The 21,854-nt window shown below is 43.9% G+C and overlaps 2 protein-coding genes across 12 annotated transcripts; one reads left to right on the top strand and one right to left on the bottom strand.

Annotated features, from left to right (window-relative positions):
• On the bottom strand, window positions 84-11,890 carry TAF1D (TATA-box binding protein associated factor, RNA polymerase I subunit D). Of its 9 annotated transcripts, XM_021382054.1 has the most exons (13): window positions 10,841-10,864; window positions 10,499-10,737; window positions 9,942-10,401; window positions 9,481-9,656; window positions 8,245-8,305; window positions 7,658-7,928; window positions 6,451-6,494; window positions 5,229-5,282; window positions 4,238-4,275; window positions 3,675-3,747; window positions 3,249-3,303; window positions 2,277-2,352; window positions 84-1,655 (listed from the first exon to the last, which is right to left on the bottom strand). In XM_021382054.1, the coding sequence occupies exons 1-6, from the start codon at window positions 10,847-10,849 to the stop codon at window positions 7,809-7,811; spliced, it is 1,065 nt and encodes a 354-aa protein (XP_021237729.1). In that variant the 5' UTR covers window positions 10,850-10,864; the 3' UTR covers window positions 84-1,655; window positions 2,277-2,352; window positions 3,249-3,303; window positions 3,675-3,747; window positions 4,238-4,275; window positions 5,229-5,282; window positions 6,451-6,494; window positions 7,658-7,808. The 9 variants fall into 9 exon arrangements, with proteins under 9 accessions (XP_021237729.1, XP_021237721.1, XP_021237715.1 ...); XM_021382046.1 differs by having other exon boundaries at window positions 84-268; window positions 450-1,655; window positions 2,277-3,747; XM_021382040.1 differs by having other exon boundaries at window positions 84-901; window positions 1,585-1,655; window positions 2,277-3,747.
• C1H11orf54 (chromosome 1 C11orf54 homolog) lies at window positions 11,956-21,838 on the top strand. Of its 3 annotated transcripts, none has more exons than XM_021381968.1 (10): window positions 11,973-12,069; window positions 12,818-13,005; window positions 14,344-14,466; window positions 15,775-15,873; window positions 16,792-16,865; window positions 17,672-17,773; window positions 17,991-18,167; window positions 18,909-19,058; window positions 19,648-19,764; window positions 21,456-21,838. In XM_021381968.1, the coding sequence occupies exons 3-10, from the start codon at window positions 14,409-14,411 to the stop codon at window positions 21,627-21,629; spliced, it is 951 nt and encodes a 316-aa protein (XP_021237643.1). In that variant the 5' UTR covers window positions 11,973-12,069; window positions 12,818-13,005; window positions 14,344-14,408; the 3' UTR covers window positions 21,630-21,838. The 3 variants fall into 3 exon arrangements, with proteins under 3 accessions (XP_021237630.1, XP_021237643.1, XP_021237636.1); XM_021381961.1 differs by having other exon boundaries at window positions 12,005-12,069; window positions 12,924-13,005; XM_021381955.1 differs by lacking the exon at window positions 12,818-13,005 and having other exon boundaries at window positions 11,956-12,069.

Here is a 21,854-nt window from a genome sequence, read left to right as displayed (position 1 = left end):
AACATCTTCTAAGGCACTGTTTGTATTTTGAGTGGTGGATTTAAGCTTGCCTTCTGTCAGCTCACTGCAACTTGCAAACACTGTCACATACCCAAGTTTATTTAGCTCTGAATGAGGCTAAGGGCAGAACAGCACAAGTTCTAAGCTACCCTGCTAACACAGAGCTGGTTGTTGGAGCAGTAGGTCAAACACCTGGATTTCACATTTCCCACAGGTCTGCCCCAATTTGAAATACAGCAGTCTTCTAGGTAGCAGCTAGCAAGCTTCTCTGTAAAGGAAAATTAACATTTCAGTCCACACTGTAGTTAGACACTGCAATTGCTGAAGAGACTCAAACTGATGTAAGTCTCCTTAAATAAACAGCACAGGTCAAACAGCTTCAGGGAAGAGGAAGCAGCAGCACACTGCAATGGAGGGCTAGGTTCCATGCGTAGTCTCTCCTCTCTCACCTTCACTGTAGTGTTTTTCTAGAGGCTGCTCCCACTCGGATCTGAGTATTGTTCCTTTCTTGTCACATGTCACAAACCACCACTTGGCTAGAACAAGGCACAGGTAGTTAGCAGCCCTGCTTTACACCTGTGCTGACTTACAGTACAGCAGTAGGAAATAACTCCCTGGTTGCAGCTGGTTCTTTCAGGCAGGCCTCAGTTTTATTTAAATGTTGTTACATCCTGTACAAAGTAAACAGCCCTTTCTCCAGCACTTGAACACAGTTTGAACATAGTGTATCGAGGTGTGGTTGTACTAGGAAAGGGTTATCAACTAATTCAAATTACAGGGCAATGAAGTTAAAATACTTAAAATTTTCAATTATTACAAGAAATAGAGAAAGTGTTTAAGAGCATTTAAGAGCTGTCCTTTTCTTTCCTGCAAGAGACTTACAGCAACATCCCATCAGGACCTAAGAGAAGAAAAAACAATTAGCACCATAATTCAAGAGAAGAGATTTTGAATTACCAACTTCCTCTAGGTTGAAGCAAGCTAACTTCATAACATGGTGCCTATGTAATAGTAATGCAGGCACATGTACACACATCCCTTACTGAACTGTATATGGGGCAGAAAGTATCATTTTGCATGCCAGCTCTGATTAGTTTCCTATAAGCACTCTGTCCAAAATATTCCAGTTCAACACTACCATCCACTTCCTCACCTTTTTGGGATTAGGTATTTCCATGCAGTTTGGAGAACATACCATACCCTCAAGCAGAAGGGAAAAGCATTAAAGATACAGCATGGCTCATCATGCCACAACTGTATCAATGTTCTCTTCCAGCCTCACACGCTGAGGGAAGTCAGCCAGTTGCAGATGAAGCCAAGTAGCATTCTGACTGCATCAGCACCTCAAAAACGTGACAGGGCAGCAGCTACCTGTGGTTTTTGGTTCTAAGCAGCTATGTAACTTAAGGTTTGTCTCCTCTGAAATAGACCACAGCACACACAAAGTGGCTACAGCATCCTGCTAAAAGGAGTTCAATGTACGGTCACTGCGTTAAGAGCTGCTGGTTTTCCAGCCATGCAAACCCTCTTTGAAGTGACCTTGTCATTTCTTCCAGGTACCAGCACTTTTGCTAAGCATCTTACCTACAGACTTGCTCTGGCAGCACTCAGGTGCAACTTCTCACCCCCCTGACATTCAGTGACAGCAGCAGACACTGGGCAATACAAAGGCACATCTGGTTAGTATAAATGAAGAGTTAAACTGAAGTTAAACACCAAGTGCAAGAAGTAGCCTTTTGTCTTCCATTTTGAATGCAAGTCAGTTCTGTCAGCAGCAGCTTCAGGAGGTCGAGTTAACAGCTGAAGATTCTAGCTAGCACTTTGGTTCCTTGGTAGCTGGAGAGTTAGAGCCACTAACAAACACCCAGCAGAAGGGAGTGCTGTGTCTGTGGCCCACATCCAAGCTTTATTCCCAGCAGACCTACTGCCACACAATGCAGCAATTCACGAGTCTGATGGACTTGCTCTATGGTCATGTCCACAGCTCACCAGGAACAGCAATATCCTCGCAGCCTTGGTATGACCACATCCTCTCCCTTCAGTGCTGTTACCACCAGCTTTTACGTCCACACAAGACTAGCTTGCAGGTACACACCCTGACTCAGGTACTGCCAAGATCTGGAGTGAGTGCTGCCCAGGGTCACCTGCTACCAGGCAGCCATTTCTTTACATTTCTGGACAGTTTACTGAAGTTTTGATCTTCTGGAGTCATACATTAGCAACTGAGCTTCCATCAAGCTGCCTGAAACCTTCTGAACTGACAACTCAGTGCTCACCTGTCCCACAGGTTGTTCCTCTTCCACAGCTCATCCATTTCACGCAGCCAGCTGGCTGTTCTGTCTCCCGAAGCACCTGTTTACAGAAACAAGCTGAACACAAGGGACAACCAGCGGGCAGCTCTACATTGAGAATTTCTACCCGACATACAAGGAGTGCACTCAAATCCTTGAAGAAGGCAAAGACTGTATCAGCAAGAATACCAGGTTTAACAACCACAGCAGAGTGAAAACCAACGATGCCAAATGCTAAATTACTGTAGCACTGGTTTTTGAACACCCCATCAGAAGAACGCTGCTGGGTGCAGATACCATCCAGTGCAACAGACACAGCAATCCTCCATGGACAACCACATGGTAAGGTTCCAGCTCTCCATGCACCCGTTAGTGATAAGCTGAAATGAATTACCAATTGCACGGAAGTCGCCATGCAACTCAGAGGGAAAAGAAATCAACGAAATTTCAGCAGCCTCAGAATTCTTTCAAGTATTTTTTACACTCCCAGCACAAGGGGCTTACACTTTTTCCAGAGTATTGCTCGTGTTCTACTTTAAGCTCTGTTCTATAGAATAGCACCATGCTCCACAGAACCCAGGAGTTTAACACTGTAGTAGTAAACTGGCTGAGACCCTTGGAAATGAACTCAAAGACTTTAAATCTTTGAAGCTCAACAACAGAAAAGCAACACTGCTGAATTACATAGCAGAACAAAAATCCAGCATGTTCATTAAGTAATGGAAGATTGGACAGACATCATAGGGCTGGACTTGTTTTCTTAACCTATAGCCACCACAAGGAACAGTAAATAATCACTTCAGAAGAGAGGAGTCTGTTTCAAGGCAACCAGAAAAAAAAAAAAAGAGATAAGTCTGGTACCTTCACAAACATCTGGCTGAAGAGCAAGTTCAACCCACACAATTACACATGTTAGTTATATTTTCAATCTCAGAACACACTCTTTTTTATTCTTACCAAGCTTTTCCATTTGAATCTTTTTTTCATTTCTATCAAATGCATGAGCCAGTACCTGAGGGAGAACATGACACATTACTTCCATCTCTGAAATGGCACATTAAGATTTGTCTTGTAGTTTTATCCCACAGAGCTAACAGGTAGCCCAAAGGGTAAAACTAAACCACAAGTTTGTTCTGTGAGGCGTTTCCAACGACATGAACCTACAGAAGAGATCCTATCGGGATAGACCTCAACATTTCTGTTACCGTACATTAATGCAATGAAAAAAAAAATCAAGCAGATTTTTGCTGACATGGCATTGAGCTATGTCCATACAATGCTCCAAGAAGCACTAAGCTTCACCTGGATCAATAGTTCCAGGCATTGAAAACCAGAGCCCCTCAAGCACTGATGTGTTTGCAGAAGCTCGGATGGCATACTAACCTACGAGGGAGCTCCTATCTCTGTCAAGTGGCTTTCTGCATTTCTTCTCTCATTTTCTCCAATCACACGCCACCTGAAAAACCAACATCACTGCAGGGTTACAAAATGACATGCAGGTGCATACAAGCAAGAACCACCTACAGCAGTCAATTCTAGAACCTACAGCAGCCATTTCTAATCACCACAGGCATTTCTGAGAACCTCTCCCACTGCAATCACACTTCAAGCTGGTACAATACCTGAACATTAAAAATGTAATTTGACAGTTTTTTTTATTAATAAAAGTCAGTCTTTATTCACTGACAAAATTCTCCGTGTGACATCCTCAGCATGGATACCCAGTTAGTCAGACAGCAGACTTGTTCAGAAAGGCTGTTCTCATTCACTCTCTTTCAGAGCAGTTGAACATTTTGCCAATCATCACAACAACTTCCTCAGACAGTCTCAAGCTTAAAGGAAGTTTTTCTGATACAGCAGCACTCAAAGAAAGAACGCAGCTCAGAAAGTTGAAGACCTCTAACTCTCACTAAGCAATGGTCACAAGAATCTGGCATCAAACTTACCAAGGTATTGCTCTGGTCTGCACTGTCAGGTAGGCTTGCTGAAAAGAAGAGTAGATGACACTATCTGATTAACAGCTCTAAGTTCCTTCAGCATTTTAGTAATTTCAAGATTCAAGTGCTCTTACATTCAATAAGCAGCACTCCTTTCAAATCAGAGTCTGTCACAAAACTATCAACAAAATTCACCCACATTTACGAAATTGAAGCACTACAGCACTTAAGATGCAAGTGAGGGTGCTACCTAAGTCAGTGGCACCATGGTGTAAAGAAACCACAAGACAGCGCTTTAAGACGCTTCCAAGTGTGCTTTGAGAAACTATTCACAGAATTCAGCACGATGCATCTTTCTTCTTCTTCCCACAGCCAGCAGGATGCAGAATTCAAGAATTCACAAAGCAAAACGTGCCAACCCTTAGGACTTTAAGAGTAACTGCATTTTGAGCCATGTTTGCATAATTCTTTCACTACGTAAGCCTGTTACAGGTCTCATTGTCACCACTGCAATGGGCACTGCAGTGAGGAAAGCACAACCTGTTGCTCTTCTGGCCCCGTTGTTCAATTGAGACACACAAGGAGTTGTGTCTACCTGCTGAATAACAAGGCGTAACAATTAACCCTGCACTACGCCTGCACAACAGCCTGTTTTAAAGCCCAGCCAATTAACTCTAACACGGACGCATCACCAGCTGCCTTCTGGTAGCTGGATTTGTCTTTCCAAATGAAATATTTCTTTGGAAAAAAAAAAATAAAGCTAAGCCTTCAGCTTATGGTCCTCACACAACAACCTCCACCCAAGAAAGAAAAACTTGCTCAAGTATTCCTCCACTTCAGGAAATGTTAAAGAACAAGGTCAATTTAATTGCGCTTTTATCACGTAACAACTTGTCCAACAGTTCTCCACTGCTGTATCTGACAAGCTCCACCAAAGCCTCTCTGAGAAGGAAAAGATCCCAGTTCTCTCACACTGAAACTCAGCAGGAACAAAGCGTACCTCCTTAACTCATGTGTTCCACAGGAGCACTGAAGTAACAGAGTTGTGCACCAGCTGTAAGAATTCAAGCAGATCAAAATGGTTACAACAGCTCACTGCTGCAGAGCTGGTAAAAAATCTGGAAAGGAAACAATGCAACTGGACTACATTTCTGCACATGCAATATGAAACTCATGCCCTAGATTCAGGATTTGAATTAATGACTGCTTGAATAAATGGAAGCACTGTCCCTTCATGTAAGTAACACAGCCAATACATGCATCAGCTGTGGGTTGCGAAAGAAGGTTTTTTTCTAAGCACTAGGTTCCAGGTTTTTGTCTACAGCACCAGACAAAAACTGAACACGTGCTGAAACAGAATGCACCTGCTTTCCTCTTATTTTTCGCTATTTTTGAAACAGTATTTGAACAGTACACAAACAGTACACAAAAGTAAAGGTATTTCCCAGTCTACTATATACTTACTCCATCAACTGTTACCATCCATTGCTGGGCCTTCTGTTTTTTAAGAGACGGGTATGATTTGGACTACGGTAACAGAAGCAACAAGCTCAGTGTATCAGATACTGTCCTAAGAACAATTTACACTGTGTCAAGTTGACACAATCTACTCCAGCACCTTTACTACAACAAAAGCTGAAAGGAGATGCCCCAGTTCAATTCTCTTCCACAGAAACACGCTCATCTTCATTACCCATGTAGCTGTACCTGTTGGCTCCCCATGTTAAAGAGTAACCCTCAAGTTTTTCTTCTGTGCTATGTCCTAGACCCTCCTGCAGAGGCTCACATCTGCTAACACCCCTTTGTGAGAAGCTCCGCAGCTTTTAGCATAATCATAAAACCATGACAAGCAGTAATGTCCAAGATCACCTCCTGATGTTCCTTGCCCCTGCTCCTGCACCAGACATGCACCGAGATGAAGTTTTACCACAGGGCAGAGATCAGATGCTGAAGCTGCATGAGGCACCAGTACAGACACCTCCACCAGGAGCACCCAACAGATACCAGAATTGGTTACTATGCCCTGCAGTGTTCAACACCAGGTGAAACAAGCATTGCTGCACATCACCTTCTAACACAAACTGCTTTCAACACACAGGTGTTAAAGAATTGATGCTCTAGTTTCGGTTCAAGCATAGGCTACAGGCTGGACTGGTAGGAGTTGTGAAGTAAAGCCAACAAGCTACTTGGAGAAAACAACTGCACACCAAGTAACAGCTTACCTCTCACAGCAGTTGATCGATATTCACCATCCAAAAGCAACTAACTGGAAAAAAAAATGAAAGGAATAAAGCCCATAAATTATGGTCAAATAACCTCTGCACAACTAAAGGCACAAGCTACTTCTCAGCAATCAATTTAGCAGCTGTAATACACTCACTTTTCAGGTGTGTATATCCAGTTCTAATCAGAATTGAAATTTAGTTCATTTCTGAGTCACTCAGCAGTTGAACAGAAAAATTCATCACATGAACTGCAGAATGAGCAGGACTCCACACCCCACCTCGCTACGCCTCACCCTGCCAGAACCCCACTCCTAGATCCAGGATGAGTCTTTCAAGCCATACACACTATTTCTCAGGTAGCTGCCTACAAGAGTTATATTTAGGCCATTAATTCTGGACCATTATCAAATTTGATCTTCAACTAGCAAAGAGTAGATTTTTGCAGTCTCACTCCCCAGAGTGACCAAGCTGCAGCAGTGAAAACTCAGGCTTCTTTCACAAAGATTTAGAAATGCAGCTTCCACTCTCTTTAGACTGAGCGACTGCAGCAAGTTTCATGCTATGAGATCAGCACCATAGGGACTATCTGCTGATCCTTCCACCTTCTGCTTAGTCACGTTCACAAGACCCCATCCTGGACTGAGGAGGGGAAGAAGGGAAAAGAACTTTTCATTACTGCTAGTTCTTTTAAAGCATCTTTAGATTACTATATTGGATTTAGGAGTAGAGAATTAGTTTTCCGAAGTGTTATTCTGCACCGATGAACAGACAACCTTAACCATAAGCAAGCATTTCAGCATTATTTCATTTCAGCATTATTTCAAGTGTATTAACAGGATTTTGCAAGAATTTTATGGAAAAATAATCCCTCAGGTATGAGGGATCTTACAAAGCCTTACCGCCTCCAAATTACAGTAAGGAAAGCTCAAGCTCCTTTTACAAAGCTACAAAAGGAATGGGTCTAAGCTACCCTTTGTAACACAAGTGTGCCTATGTGTATGTGCACATTCATACACTTTTCTATACTACACTGCTTAATTATAAGATCTGGAGCTTTTAGTTCTGTAGCTCTGTGATCCATTGACCAAGCTACAGAAGCTGGTATTTAAGCAGGATTACCAGCCACTCAATCACTAGTACACATTTCTCACAGGACAGCACAGAAGACACATGCTTGCCATAACAGTCTCATACACAAACTCACCTTGAGTCTGATGATGTTGCTTGGCTGATGGCTCAGCGTTGACTTCAGACCAACATTTTAAACCAAGTGGCCCTCAATAACGTATCTCCAGAGTAACCGCTGCCACCTTATTCACTCGTTTGCTGTTCACTCAAGTGAGCCACACCAGCGCTCAGTTATCAGCAGCACTCTTCTCTACTTCAACCACTCCAGCTGACTTGGCTCGTTTTGTTTCAGCCTTTGATTTCTTCTTGCTGGGAATTTTGCTGCTTATAATGAAACAGCTGTTGTCCTAAGGCAATAAATAAAAAAAACCAGTATTTACAGATGTAGCTTTGAGACGCTTCAGTAAAAGTTTATTACTAACTTCCCAAGCCTTAGGAACACTTCAGAGACCTCCACAATTTCCACACATTCCAACATTATTTCAAAGAGCATGGACTCTTCTCAAATCAACTTCCTCTTGTACTACACATCAGAATCACATGTACGAGTTAATCCCAGATCCAAGCTCCAGAATTAAGTACTCAAAACATCCTCTATTACTCCCGCAACACGTCAGAAGAAAAAGGACACAGTATTTCTCAAATTAAGGAATATTTACTTACCACCACTCTGGCATCAAGGTCTTCTGGATTATCAGGGCCCAAACAGTTATCATCATCATCACTGAAATATACAAAATTCAAATCAAACCTGTACTTTTATAGTAGCATGGCATATTTAAACTACTCTCCTAACACAGTGCCACTTTCTTATAACGCGTATGGAAACCCTACAGCTTATAGGAGTAAGATACTACTTCTACATGAGGTTCTCTGAGTTTCTGGAGTTGGATACTATCTACCAACACTGGCAGAATGGATTTCCACCACCATCCACAGGTTTCTCTCTTTATCAGTTTTGGCCATTGCTGAACAGTGCTTGCACAGCCTCAGGACTTGCACTTCGCTCACATTGTTCCTCTCACCCCACCCCAAACATGTAGGCCAGGGGTGAGCAAGGCAGGGACAGCCCTCGTGGAATGACCAGCTGGGTATTTCATACCCCGTACCACCATGCTAAGTAACAAATACTTGGTGTTTGGTCCTTCCAAAGCAGTTGTAGCTCAGGGACTGGCTTTGCATCATTTTGCTTGTGGAACGTGCTGAGTGACTGCTTTTGCATCACCTGTGCCCCCTAGCTTTCACTTTATCTCAATCCACAAGTTTTCTCACTGTTGTGTTCCTCTCATTCTCTCCCTCATCCTACTGGAGAGTGGGTGCAGGTGCTTAGGTGCTGGCTGGAGCCAACCTCCACATGTGTGTACTGGATCCCACCTGGGGTCAGTTCAGGAAGGACAGCATCCCATGGGAGGGACTCTATGTGCAGCAGGGGTAGAGGCAGAGGCAAAGCATTACGGAATGAGCACATCCCCCCCGGCACTGCTTGAGGGGAGGGGAGACTTGGGGGAAGGCGTCTTTAGTTTGCTTTTAGTTCTCAGTGCTTTCATCTGCTACCAATAAGTGAAATTGCATTCGCAATTGCAAATGAAATCACACTCATCTCCCTATGCTCAGTCTGTTCTGCCTGCAACAGTAACCAGTAAGTGACCGCCCTGTCCTTATCACAAGCCATGAGCTGTTACCTAGTTTCTCTCTCTGCTCTTTAGAGGATGAGGAGTGAGCACATAACATGGTGCTGCTAAGGCACCAGAATCCATTACTGAGTTACAGAAAAATCTGAAAGGTATTTCACCAATGACTAATGCATATACCAGTCGATACAGACAGCAGTGCTGTATACACACAAACTTAAGCTGAAAACAAAACAGCAGCCTTTATACCACTTAAAATGGTACTTACTTTGTCTCCTGGATAGGAGAAATGGGGCCTTCGTCATCTAAATATTTGTGTTTCCGCACTGCCAGGCATTCTCTCTCTAAGTCTTCACTAGCTTCAAGGGCTTCCAAAGCCTTTTTGAGGTGCTCTTCATATTTCAGCATTTCAATGTACTGGAAATATCCCTTTGCAGCTGCTTGCTGAAAAAAATATATCAGGCAAGATCTTAAATACCACTATAAAACCAAGAAATGAAGCAATTATATGATCAACTGAATTGTAATATTAAATGACAGCCTTATGTCAGCTGGTTTTTTGGGGGAAGATACTGAACAGAAAACAGCAATCATCCTATGTAACAAAATAAAACTGGGTTCATTCCACTGTGGCATGCTAGGCAGAAGCACAACACAGCCAACTTGCATTCACCGTTCTTAAAATAAATTCAAATCCACAACCTCTCTCCCACAAAACAGAGGGCTCACCTCGTAACTAAGAACCATACTTAAGGGAATATGCTTCCTCCCATAATGTTTTTCAACAAAAGGGAACTGAAAACCTCGATCCTTAAGCCTTCTCCTTCGCTCCTGTGGTGAGGCTGTCATGGGCTGCCTCCCACCACGCCTCTGGGAGCGCTCTGAGTTTGTCTTCGTCTTCCGTGAGCCACTGCTCCTATATTTTCGGTGGGCAGCAGCTTTAAACTTCTTTCCTCTGAAGTGATAGGCAAAAATGGCTTTCAAATTGAGCTTGGATTTCTTCTCTTTGGAGGCTTCAGATGGCCTCACCGGGCTCTGAGGGGGCAGAGAAGAACTGGAACTTTCACTGTCAGGCACTCCTGCATCAGTTTCTACCGGCTGCCTTGAAGGTTGTGACCTCCTCTTTTGCTTTGAAGAGGTGACAGAGCACTTCGTATGGTGCTTACTGCCACTGGCAGCAGAAGCATCACTGAAAAAGAAACATTTACATTTAACAGAACATATATTTATGATGTATCATATGAGTTCCGTACATGAATAATTCTAAGGAACTAGCGATAACTCACATTTCTGAATCACTGCTGTCCACCTCAGCTGAAGAGCTATGTGTACTACTAATCTCATCTGAAGACTCCTCAGGAGTGGAATCCTTCTGCCTTGAGCAGAAATGTTTTTTCTGTGTATTTGTTGCATGCTTATGTATTTTAGGTCTTTTTTTCTGCTGAGTGGATAATAGATCTTGGGCACTGGGATAATCAGAACCAGAAGTGTGGGATTCATCTGTATCAGTCATGTTTAACTGGTCCTAAAAAATAAAGTAAAAAAAAAAATCAATCAGCATTTTAAGTATGAAGGAAAATTTTATGTCTATCAGGCAACAAATCTCCCACTCATAATGGTTAACTTACAACAACCATCTGTGAGCAAACTTGGACAGACTGGTAGGAACTGCCCGCAACCACGTGGCTGAGTAGGGTTGAGTCCAGAGTAACAGCTGCACTGCAGCCGCTTATCTCAAGATAGAAACTTTCTAACCTAAATTGTTCTACAGCTTTGGAAGTGAAGCCAGCTTCAGAGTTACAGCAGATTGCTCAGCATCTGGTACGGATGAGTCCTGAATGTTTTACCCCAGACAAGGTTTTTCACTGATAAGCACACGTGCATGAAAGCCAACAGCTTTTTTAGCTTGTAAGGATGCTGCAGTTCTAAACCGCAGCAGAGTACTTACTTTAGTTTATAATCATCTTAAACCAAGGATCTGGGCATAACAGCCCCATTTTCCTGTTCTTTTGCTGGCTGCAGAGCCCTGAGAGCCTTCTTGGCTCTGATTGGCCATCAGCACAAGTCAGCCCCACAAGAGAACGTCTGCTTTCAGCTGGCTCTGTAATCCAGCGCACTCCTGATGTCCGAGGCTAAACACACGAAGGGACTGAACGCAGAGCGGCAGGGCGCGCCCTTAACTCTGAGGAAGACCAGGAGCCGTTCCACCTCTGTGCTGGCTCAATACGCGGCCATACGCAGCCGCCACTGAGCTCCGATCAGTACGGAAGGAAGGAAAGCCCGCCCACGCCTGACCGATCGCCCGGCGCTGTTCTCTCTCCTCTCAGGCGCGCTCAGCCCGCCCAGCATCCCGGGGCGGACATTTTGCGCGGTTCCCGCCGGATTACCGCAGCCCCTTAGCACCCTGCCGCCATGAGAAGCCCGCTCCCTGGCTCGCCCACCCCCAGGGCCTTCCCCGAGCCCCCTCAGGGAAGCACTCGGTGATAGGACGTGCTTTTCGTTCCGCCTGAGCCTCGCACCGCGCTCCCGCGCTGCGGATGGCAGCAGATACTGCGCACCAGCTCACCACTCACCGCCCGCTTCGGCTCCGCAAAGGGCGCGCAATGGCCGCCCCCGAGGCTAAATAGCGCGCGGCTCTCGCGAGAGCGAGGGGAGTGTGGGGAGGGCTCTGCGGGCCGCGCGGGGGCGGGGTGTGTCGTGAGGAGAGCGGGGAGAGGCGGGGCGGGGCGGGGAGAGGCGGGGCGGGGCGGGGCGGGGCTTTGGGTGGTTTTGTGCGCCGTGACCCGAAGCGGGCGTAGTTGTTGGGCTTTCTTCGCTCTTCCCGCTCTCTGTGGGGCTCTGGAGAGCTCTTCTGCAGGTTTGGCTCCGGGGCTTTTTTTCCTTCGCTATAAGGCCTGAATTTCCTCTTCTCGCACCCGCTCCGAGTTTGGTGGCATGTCGGTGCTGCTCCTCGCCGCGCGGGGCTGCTAGCTCAGCTCGGCTCTCTGGCTCCGGCTGTCCCTTCCCCAGTCGCTGCCGTGGCTTCCCGCCTCTTCCTGGCTGAGGAACACGGCCGCACCAGACGCGTCCCGAGGCGTTCTGCTTTTCTTGGCGTTATCGCTGATTTTCTTTTCTCCTGCTGGCTGCTGTCTCCAGGTTTTCCCTGATGCTTCCTTCCCCCCGCCTTAGTGCGTTTTTATCCAGCTGTTAACTTCTCCTTTCTGGTTTCTGCCCCTCGAAGCGGCTTTAATTCAGGTTTTGATGCTAAGCGCTCCGTGCCCCTTTCGCATTCTCCCTGTTCATCTGCGCTCTCCTGGCACGCAGCGCTCCCTGATGCCGTCTCCCTGCCTGGAAAAGAAAAGCTGAAATGTCTTCTAACGTGTTCGTTGTTACTGTACCATCCCGGACCACTTCTTCGTGTGTCTTTAACCTTTGCATTTGTCACACAGCAGCGCTCCTTTGAGAACCTTCTGCTCTAGCTCCGCTCTGGAGCTCTGCTACCACCGATCTGAATCGCCCGTGCTCTCCTTTCCTCTTCTCCCTGTCCCACACCACCCAAACTCCCCTGCAAGTGCTGTCCTCACGCTGGTGACTCACTGCTCCGCTTCCCTCTTGCTTGCTTCCAGGTTGACCACTGTAGAGCAATTGGATCAGGATCGCTGTAGAGCACGGAGCTTCTTGTTGTCTTTCGTGTCTGTCGTGAGCTGACTGCACTTGTGCTCCTTTAAACAGCAGGTGGTGGTGGGCTGTTACATCGGAGCCTACCTGGCTGAACTGCGTCCAGGTCTTGCCTCTGCCCCTTGCACAACGCCAGGTCTGTTTCAGGACTTTTTCAGCTGGTGTCTTGAGGAGCTCAGCGTCCTGCTGGACTTGGTTTACAACAGTGCTGCTAGAGCTATTTTCTCTCTTTCTCTGACTTAATTACTCCCTCTTTTTCCAGTCCACTCTTAAAAGTCCTGGAGTCTGATTCAATCCATCTGACAATAGGCACCATATCTAGCTTGTTACCTTTTCCTCCTCAGTCAGAGAAGGGAGAAAGTCACCCATGGAAGTGGATAAGCCCAATTAAGATGGAAATCACTCTATATAGATAGCTTTCTTGCTTGCTTGCTTGCTACAGGAGTAACTTAGGGTGGCTGAACTTTGAACTCAAACACTTGGCTGACCACTTTGATCTCCTAACGTTTGTTTTTTTTCTACTGTTTTTTTCCCCTTGAGAAGACAGTAGGTTTTTTTTTTCAAACATTATTGGCAATCACAAAAGCTGGGAATTTATTTTTTTAGATAGAAGCTAAAGGCATCTACAAATAGCTATCTCACTTCACAGTCCTTTCTAACAAAAGCTCTGTCAAATCTGAGAATGTCATTAGGTTTTTGGCTTTTTCTTCTGAGGCATGAGACACATTTTCTGTTCTGTGCAGTAGGCATGTGCCTAAGGAGTTAATGATTGCTGGGGCTGGTTTATAGGTAGCATATAACCAGCTGCTTGTGCCCAGAGCTGGTGGTTTGCCCTCGTAGGTGACTATGCTGCTGCATGGCTGACTGAAATATAGCTCATTTCAAAAGAAACTCCAACATTTATGTTCTAAACAAAGCTTTTTGTTATGGGCTGCGTACTGATATAGAGCCCAGTGCTGCAGAACTTGCTGCTGTTTTTTGCTTTGAGACATGCTAGTAGCTTGTTCCCCTTTGGAAAGGGAAGCACATGCCCATAAGAAATTGGGAGCCAAGGTTGAAAGTCTGCAGTAGCCAATGCTGGAAAAGTAAACATTAAGGTAGGGAAGATCTGGCAAGGCAGCTAATGTGCTTAGAAAAGCCTGACTTTCTTCCAAAGCAGCATGGCTTTGGGCTTACCAAGGACAGGTAACTGACTTGTCCCTTGAATTAGATTCAGTGTGTTACGTATTTTGTCTGCACCAAGTTGGAAGTTTGAGAACTAGCACGTGTAATGCTCTGAGGCAGCTGCAGAGCTGGTAGACGTCCCTTCTTCCAAAGCACATGAGAAAACATTAATCTTGAAGCTGTCAGTTTTTCCCTCAATGGTATAATAACAGTTCTACTGTTGTCTCTGTATTCTTGTGTAAATTTGAAAGATAAATTGCATACTGAAAACAGCTTGTTTTAATCACTAAACCGTCATCCTTGTTGACAGATCAGTCACTTCTCAGTGTGTTGTACTGCAATTTCTAATCTGAAGAAATCAGAACCAAAGAGGCAATGGCTAAGGTCGAAAAGTTTGCTTTTCATGTTCCAAGCCTGGAGGAGCTTGCTGGGGGTAAGTCATGCGGAGTGTAACTTTTTATAAACTTGAAATATGTTTTTCAAACTTTCCTTAATGCTCCTGGCAAATCCTCTGTACAGCTAATGTGTGCAGAACGTTCTTGCTGCTGGCCCACTGGGATGTAAAGAAAAGCCCTGTTTTTCTCTCCACTGTTTCGTCTTTGAAGCAAAGGATAACCTTCTCCTTCAAAGCCGCAGTTGACATTTGAGCACATGAGCAAGCTCTCAGAGTCTTTAATCTGCTGCATCTATAGATTTGTGTAGGTGTTGTGAAAGTCTGACAATCACAGGCTGAGCTAATTACACAATTGGGATCACCTGTTCTCCTCTGCCTCCAGTATTTCTTTTGGAACTGCTCAGAGCGCACCTAACGAGATGCAGTATGGTCTTCTTGCTTGAGCTCAGTTGGCTCCTCTGCTGGTGACTGAATTAGAACCAGGCTGCAGGGAACAATTTGTTTTTCTTTCCGAAGTCTTCACAAAACACGCTTAAAGCTTCTTGTTTCCTTGTCCTCATAGAAAGGCACTATTCCTTCTGATTATCTGTTTCCTGCAGCACTGAAGATTTTACTTCAGAGAGGTTTTGTTCTTCCAAACAAGCTGTTTCCAAACACCAAACACCTTGTTTTAGTCAGAAACCGCCTGTTGTTGAGGTGCCTTGGTAGGTTATGGGCCTAAAAGCACTGATATGAAACAAAATAAAAAGTTCAGATTTGGAACTGATCATCAGCACTGTTCATTATTTGTCCTGTATTGCCAGTGGCACTTGTCAGAATATCTTATGAACAGAAACATGGCAGTGCACATCCTGTGAGAGCAGGTGTTTCCAGACAGCAGTCTGAGATTACAATCAGGTAAATGCAGTCCAGTTCATGTATTTTAAAAAGTCATCGTCACTTCAGCTAAAACTTTCTGCTGCTTTGCTTCTCTTAGAATACTTGACCATGAGCATAATTGTCTGACCTTGTGAAAAAAACCAAAACACTGCTGAATGTAGTTTAAGGCTATCCATGTTACTTCACAGCTGCTGTATTTAAATTAAAAGCTTTGTAAAACTATTACTTAATGTGGTAACTAGCAATACTCTGAACAAGCTCTTGCTGTTCTCTGAAGTTCTGACTCAAGAAACAGTGCACCTACAGGCACTAACATCTATGTCAATAGGGTTTCTTAGGGTATCTATATATTCTTGAAAGTATCTTGCTGAAGTGAAGGCTCGACATAGATCTCTGTTAGTAGTTTGTCAACCTCTGTAATTTTTCTTTGCCAATTACTTTGCCTTTACATGCTTTTTTTAATTATAGTTTTGCAGAAAGGACTTAAAGAAAACTTTGCTGATGCTCAAGTCTCTGTTGTAGACTGTCCTGATCTGACTCAGGAGCCTTTCAGCTTTCCTGCTAAAGGTAACCTGGCATTGTTGACTTCTGCAGTTCTTTCTAAAGCTATTAGGAGAGTTCAAGTTGTATTTCAGGTAAAAGAATTTGCATGAAAGGAAAGCCATGTTTTCTGGCATTCCTGGATTTGCTTCCTAGTTGATGGATGAACAAGCACAAATAATCCAAGCAGTTGTTCTCCTTTTTTTTCTTTACCGATGTCTGCAATGCTCACTTATTTCATACACTTCATTTAGTGTGCTCAGAAAGTTTTGAAATGGAGTTACCTTCCAGTTGGATAAATGTTTTAGATCCACGACAGTCACTATCTGAACCTAAGGAGCTGTGCTTCCAGTTGGTTTAAATTCCTGCCATCCATATATTGTAAGTTAAACTGTCTTATTTGGTGTGGGATTCAGAGTCTTTGACATTAGCTGTCTGGAAGACAGGTACCTCATCTGTGCTACTCATATGACTTCCCTCTATCATCAGTGGAATGCAAGAAGCACCTGGAGAAGGTGTTTCATACCCAGTTACATGCCCAAATTCATACCAGATGCGTGCCCAGATAAATGGGATGACTTGGGCATCCAACATGGCAGAAATTTCCCAAGCGGAGACTCCCAATAGAAGTGTCAGCTGTGTGGGGAGAGCATCATACTGGAGAACCAGCAAATGGCAGTTGTTGCCCACAATAAATTTGTTTTGTGCTTATTGAACGTTAATTTTACAAGTTGACTAGCATTAAATTCCTCTACTGTGAATCATTTTATGGCTTACAGTCCTTACTTTTCTTAATAGTGCAACATCTTATCTAAGCTTGCTAGAGAAATAGTGATCTCCAAGTGTGTTAGACGTTTGAGGAGCCTGTGTTGGGTGTGTTAGGGTGCATGCTTAATTAAGATTTTCAGGGAAAACGTACCAAACTGGCTGTCTGTATTCTTCCAGGAATCTGTGGAAAGCCTAGAATAGCAGATGTGGGAGGTGTTCCATACCTCATACCTCTTGCACAAAAAGAAAAAGTGAGTTTGTTTTTTATCTGTAGCTGTGGTATTTTAATTCATTTGTTAACAGAAAAGCAATATCTTGTTGAAATAAAAACAAAACTCAGGACTAACAGATACTGCAGGATTCCACTTGTGAAAGAGACTTAGTTTTCCATGTTTTTTAAGGTTGATTCTGATGTACATTAAACATATACCATGTCAGGCAGTCTTACACATCTTAGCAAAAATATCGTATGCTGGCTGATGGTTCATCTTCTCCTGCCCACAAATACTGGACAGTATTGAAAGCACGTGATCTGTGACAGGAGCCATGGAAGGAACTAAAGGAGCTTATCTGCATGTTTATAAATGGCTTGTTGTATGTCAGTGATTTCAAGCTGTGCTTCTTGGTACCAATTGGCTGTATTTGTGTTTTCAAGTCAACAGTAGATTGACATTTCTGTCTTTTCCCAAGAATATGATTCTTCCTTTCTGACACCCAGCCCCATCTGTCTTGTATGTTGTTCTTTTCCCTGTGTTTTCTTTTTTTTATTATTTTAGACAAATATAATTTTCAATGAAAACAGTAATTCTGTTTTTGGATAAAATGGCAGGGGAACATAAACACAGACTTTCCCTTTCAGAAAAACAGGTAGGGATGTATCCATTCTATTACTACCAAATGTTGTGTTGTTTAGGCTTGGGTACTGTGTTCATCCTAGTTATCAGAAATACAAATGAGAGCATTGTGAATGCACTTAGAGTTTACAGTGACAACTAGAGAATGACTGTTCCAGACCAGAGCACCACACCACAATCAAAGACTTGTGTCTCTTTTGCAGGTTTATGATCTAAATGCTGTTGCAAAAGACATACAGCTTCCTGGAGCATTCATTCTTGGAGCAGGGGCTGTTTCATCTAGGGTTCTTGGTGTAAATGCTGAGGTCAGTAACTAAAAGTGTGATGGTTCTCAATGATTTAATCGAAGTATCAGAATAGCTGAGTGGCTTCATGCTCCGTGCTTCCCATTTAATGAACACCTTTCATGCCAAAAGTGCATAAACCGCGTGGTCCAAAGCTTAAACTGCATATGTGTTAGTTATGTTCATTATACTGACTCTTACATGCTGTTATCAACTTATTACATGTTCTTTGTCTCAGCTTATCCCTATTGTTCAAACCAAGAATGAAAAAAAGCCTGCTATAAATGGGAGCTACGTTGCTCAGATAAATCCTGCAGATAAAGGATGCCTGCTGGAAAAGTACAGCAGTAAATACTCTGACTGCGAATTCGGGCTGCTGGCCAACCTCTATGCCAGCGAGGGCCAACCTGGTAAGGTGCGTACTTGGACCAAAGGTGACTTCTCTTGTGGAACCTTCTGGCTGAAGGGAAATTCATCTTTTGGTATTCTTAAATCAGATTTCTGTGATAATAGTAAAGGAGCAATTCCATGAAAGAAATAGGCAAATGTGAGAAACTGTGGCTGGTGAATGAGTAGAAGAATTGACGGATACAAAGGGGTGTATAAAATGTTGAGGAATAAGTAATAGTTCAGTAAAACTTTTCCCTCATAAATCGTCCATTCAAATCCAGTCCAAACATGCAGTGACTTGAGGTTATTGCTGTACAGTGGTTGACTTGTGCACATAAATGATTTACAAATACCTAGTTTTTTTTTGTAGAAGTATTACCGTCAACACAGCTGGCACAAAGCAGTGCTGGCAGAGCAGCCAAAAACCAGATTACTGCGTGGAAACTGAGCAGTCTTCTCTCTTTCCAAGAGCTTATAACAAAGATGAAGCCAGCCAGTGGATGGAAAGGAGTTACCTATACAGTTGTTTTATGTGTGAATAACTGACTCTGTATCCTTCACAGGCAAAGCTAGTGTTGAACAGAAAGTCAGAAACAAAGTTGGATCCGGTACTGGAAGGATGTAGAGCAGCAGTTCTGGGGAAAACTCATGCTTTGAAAAAGTAATCTTGGGTTATAAGCGTGGGAGAGCTTCAGAACAGCTTTCACAGACCTTTGCAAACTGTTGCTGTAGGAGACAGCAGTGATGAAATCCCTTTATCCTCCAGGTTATTGAAGTGAAAGCCAATGGAAGAACTGGGGAACTTAACTTTGTGTCCTGTCTCAGGCAAATTTTAGAGAAACACTATGGAGAAAAGCCAGTTGGGATGGGTGGTACGTTTATCATTCAGAAGGGGAAAGCAAAAATTCATATTATGGTAAGTTGCTCTCAATTCATATAACTGTTTTTTATCATACTGAAAACAGAATTATGAGTCAAGGTATAATCTCTTACTGTCTTGACTTTTTTCTTTTGTATTTTTAAATTTGTGTACTCTTAGGATATGCATTGTATTAAAGTAAGAAGCAAATACTACAAAACTGACATAACACAACTAATGATGCTGTATTACTTGGCCTTACTTCTTTGATCTTTTCTTCTAAAATGCATGGGCAGCTAGAGAAGGAATTGTATGACTGTTGTCAAGTGAAATAAAATACAGTAACTGAGATGATACTTACTGAAAGCAATAAAAATTTATTTAAAAAAAAAATAATTGACCTTTTAAAGTATACCTGGAGGAAAATCATCACTTCAGTAGTTGTCCCACTAAGTGTCTGCAATGGAAGAGGCAATATTCTGGTCACTTCCAGTTCTGGCAGAAACAGAGTAATGGTCTTCTAAAAGGCAAGAACAAGCTTGAACAGCATAGTGGGGAGGAGGAAGGTGAAGGAAAGTTACTACAGAGAAGAATTGTCTCGGTGTAAGTATCTTTATCTTACTTACAGCTTTTGCTTTTACTGTAGCCTCCAGAATTTTCTGCCTGTCCTCTGAACACTGACGAGGATGTGAATAACTGGCTCAAATTCTTTGAAATGAAGGCTCCGCTGATTTGTCAGCCAGTAATCGTTTCAAGAGATCCTGTGAGTCTTCTCTACATTTCTAAGTGTAAACTGAGACTTGTAATGAGTTTTGTCGTGGGTGTGATTTTCCCTCTAAGAACAGGAGAGTGTATATACTGTGTGAAAAGCTTTCAGAGGGGGTGTGATGCAATGCAAGCTTCTCATTTCTGCCATTGGTTTCAACTGAGACTTGGCCAACCAATTCTGGAACGTAGTGAGTCTTCATAGTGCATTTACCTCAGTGGTTCTGTTACAATTGCAGTGTGCAAGCGTTTGCATCCAAGCCTATCAGCACAGTTTGCATTCACAGCTGGCCACATCAGGAAGGATGGCAGGAGCATGGGAGCTTGGTCAGCCACGTGTTCATGTTGTTCACTTTCAGAGGAACTGTCTTAGACAATGCTGTGTCAAAATGTCTGCAGCATGTGTCTCCATTGCTGATGCAAATTAAAGCCTGCAAATCCTCGTGCTGAAAAGATATCTAGCATCTTTCACAAGCACTGAGATCAACAGCAAACAATTCAAGATAGAAAACAGTCTAGTTTCAAAAGCCATTAACATGTTCACCATTAGGAAGACTTTGCTCAATAGTAACCAAGAAACCATACATAAAAACAAATGCTCTATAAGTAACAATGCAGTTGTAAATAATAATTAGAAAATAATAATTAGAAAAATAATTTTCCAGAGTTACATGAAACATGCTGTTGGCTTAAAGGCTCTCCATGGTGAGACTGTCTTGGCAGCTTTCGGTTGTGTACATCTTCCCAGAATCTGTTGAACATTACTTGGAAAACAGCTGTAGACAACTCAGAACCAACATGACTTGAGTGGTGGATGCAGCTGGGTCATTCCTATCTGTGTCCTCTGGTAGCTCAATAGCATTCAGCTGAGGCTTTGTTTTTGGAAATGTTGGCGTGTCATTAGAGATAGCAGTGGAAAACAGTTTCAATTCTATGTTAATGAATTTTTCTGCCTCATAGAATCAAAGAACGGCTTAGGTTGGAAGGGACCTCAAACACCATCCAGTTCCAGCCCCCTGCCATGGGCAGGGTTACCACCCCCTGGATGAGGCTGCTCAGGGCCCCATCCAACCTAGCCTTGAAGGCCTCCAGAGATGGGGCACTCACAGCTCCCTGGGCAGCCTGTGCCAGGGCCCCACCACAATGAGGTCTCCCCAGAGCCAAGCTAAATAACCCCAGTTCCCTCAGCTTTTCTTCACAGGGATAATTCTGTGGAATTCATTGCAAAGGGGTTCTAGTTTCCAGCATGGCTTCCTTCCACACTTGCCCAGGGAGGTGATGGAATCACCATCCCTTGAGGTGTTCAAGGCACTGTAGATGTGGCACTGAGGGATGTGGTTTAGTGGCATGGTAGTGATGGGTTGGTGGTTGGGTGAGAGGATCTCAGAGGTCTTTTCCAACCTTAACGATTCTATACTTCTAGTCCATGATGCCGTGGTGTGATTGCTTGATTGAATCCCAATTTAATAAAGGAAATCTCTGAGAGATTAACACCAGAAGTTGGGTTCTGGCAGGGTTTCTAAATTCTTCCCGTTGTCCTGTGGTGCAGATTCACGCAGCTCTTCGTTTTTCTTAGTAGCTGCGCGAGCATCTTGCACGCTCTCAGTGCTTAATGGCTGTAGCATCCTTTGCCCTCAGCGCAAACTAGAGAGACCCTGCACGTACTGAGGGGCCTTTCTCTGCCCGCAGGGCTTCGACCTGCGCCTGGAGCACACGCACTGCTTCAGCCACCACGGGGAGGGCGGCCACTACCACGCCGACACCACGCCGGACGCCGTGCAGTACCACGGCTACCTGGTGCCCGCAGAGCTGCTCTTCCGCATCGACCGGCCCAAGGACACCCACACGGTGGGGCGGGACTGAGCCGCCTGCAGGAGGGATGCTGCTTCTTTTTTGAGTAAAAAAGCTGATTTTTGTAACGCTTCTAATTGTGCACGGCGATCAAAGTCAAGAGCAAATACGCCACCAATTAACTGCCTCAGTTCAAGGGAGAATATTGGAGTTGTAACGGAAGCGGTTATGGCTGAATTTGAGCTGTAATTTCACTAAAATCTTACTAATGGTGTATCTTTTTCACTGTTTGGTGGC

The sequence above is a fragment of the Numida meleagris genome, chromosome 1 (assembly GCF_002078875.1).
Source record: "Numida meleagris isolate 19003 breed g44 Domestic line chromosome 1, NumMel1.0, whole genome shotgun sequence".
NCBI classification, from domain to species: Eukaryota; Metazoa; Chordata; class Aves; order Galliformes; family Numididae; genus Numida; species Numida meleagris.
The sequence above is the reverse complement of the archived record's forward strand: the minus strand, read 5'-3'. Positions and strand labels throughout refer to the sequence as shown.

Bases quoted from the DNA above. Each gene is read 5' to 3' on its own strand.
- TAF1D (XM_021382063.1), bottom strand. The intron at 10,402-10,498 runs GTGAGTTATCGC...TTTCTTTTTCAG, and splicing joins GACAGCAGTGATTCAGAAAT to TGATGCTTCTGCTGCCAGTG. The intron at 8,306-9,480 runs GTAAGTACCATT...TGTATATTTCAG, and splicing joins TCTCCTATCCAGGAGACAAA to TGATGATGATGATAACTGTT.
- C1H11orf54 (XM_021381955.1), top strand. From the start codon at position 14,409: ATGGCTAAGGTCGAAAAGTTTGCTTTTCATGTTCCAAGCCTGGAGGAG. The intron at 16,866-17,671 runs GTGAGTTTGTTT...TCTCTTTTGCAG, and splicing joins CTCTTGCACAAAAAGAAAAA to GTTTATGATCTAAATGCTGT. The intron at 19,059-19,647 runs GTAAGTTGCTCT...CTTTTACTGTAG, and splicing joins AAGCAAAAATTCATATTATG to CCTCCAGAATTTTCTGCCTG.